Source organism: Arachis ipaensis, chromosome B08, assembly GCF_000816755.2.
Source record: "Arachis ipaensis cultivar K30076 chromosome B08, Araip1.1, whole genome shotgun sequence".
In the NCBI taxonomy this organism is placed as follows: Eukaryota; Viridiplantae; Streptophyta; class Magnoliopsida; order Fabales; family Fabaceae; genus Arachis; species Arachis ipaensis.
This window is the reverse complement of record NC_029792.2, coordinates 125948465-125948828: the sequence shown is the minus strand read 5'-3', so window position 1 is coordinate 125948828 and position 364 is coordinate 125948465. Positions and strand designations below refer to the sequence as shown.

The following is a 364-nucleotide window of genomic DNA, read 5'->3' as shown; positions in this document are numbered from 1 at the left end:
GTTCTTTTAATCTTTAGCATATTAGCTCACTCTTATGGTATGAACATATTAGTTTATTACTACTCAAACTTCATTTAGTTGAAGAATAATGTTTAATAAATGCATTTGCAATATGATATATGATAGGTTGCATAGGTGGCTGTGATCAGATTCTTGCGGAGTTGACAGAAATATGTGGCACTGGCTCTCGCACAGGTTTGTATGCACATCTATGTTGTTACTAGAAATACTTTTACAAATAGAGATGGATAATAGTCAGTTAAATTGAACAGTACATGACAGTATTTAGTGCAATAATCTCTTGTAGGAGAACCTATGTGTATATTCAAGCCATATTTTTTAAAATTTATTTGATTGATATTTG

The 364-nt window shown here is 30.8% G+C and overlaps 1 protein-coding gene across 1 annotated transcript in view; it reads left to right on the top strand.

The window, feature by feature from the left end:
• Positions 1-364, top strand: part of LOC107612928 (DNA topoisomerase 3-alpha) — a 17303-nt gene that overhangs the window by 15211 nt on the left and 1728 nt on the right. The window contains exon 21 of the mRNA XM_016314716.2: positions 127-195. Coding sequence (XP_016170202.1) covers positions 127-195 — 69 coding nt within the window. The remainder of the gene's footprint in view (positions 1-126; positions 196-364) is intronic.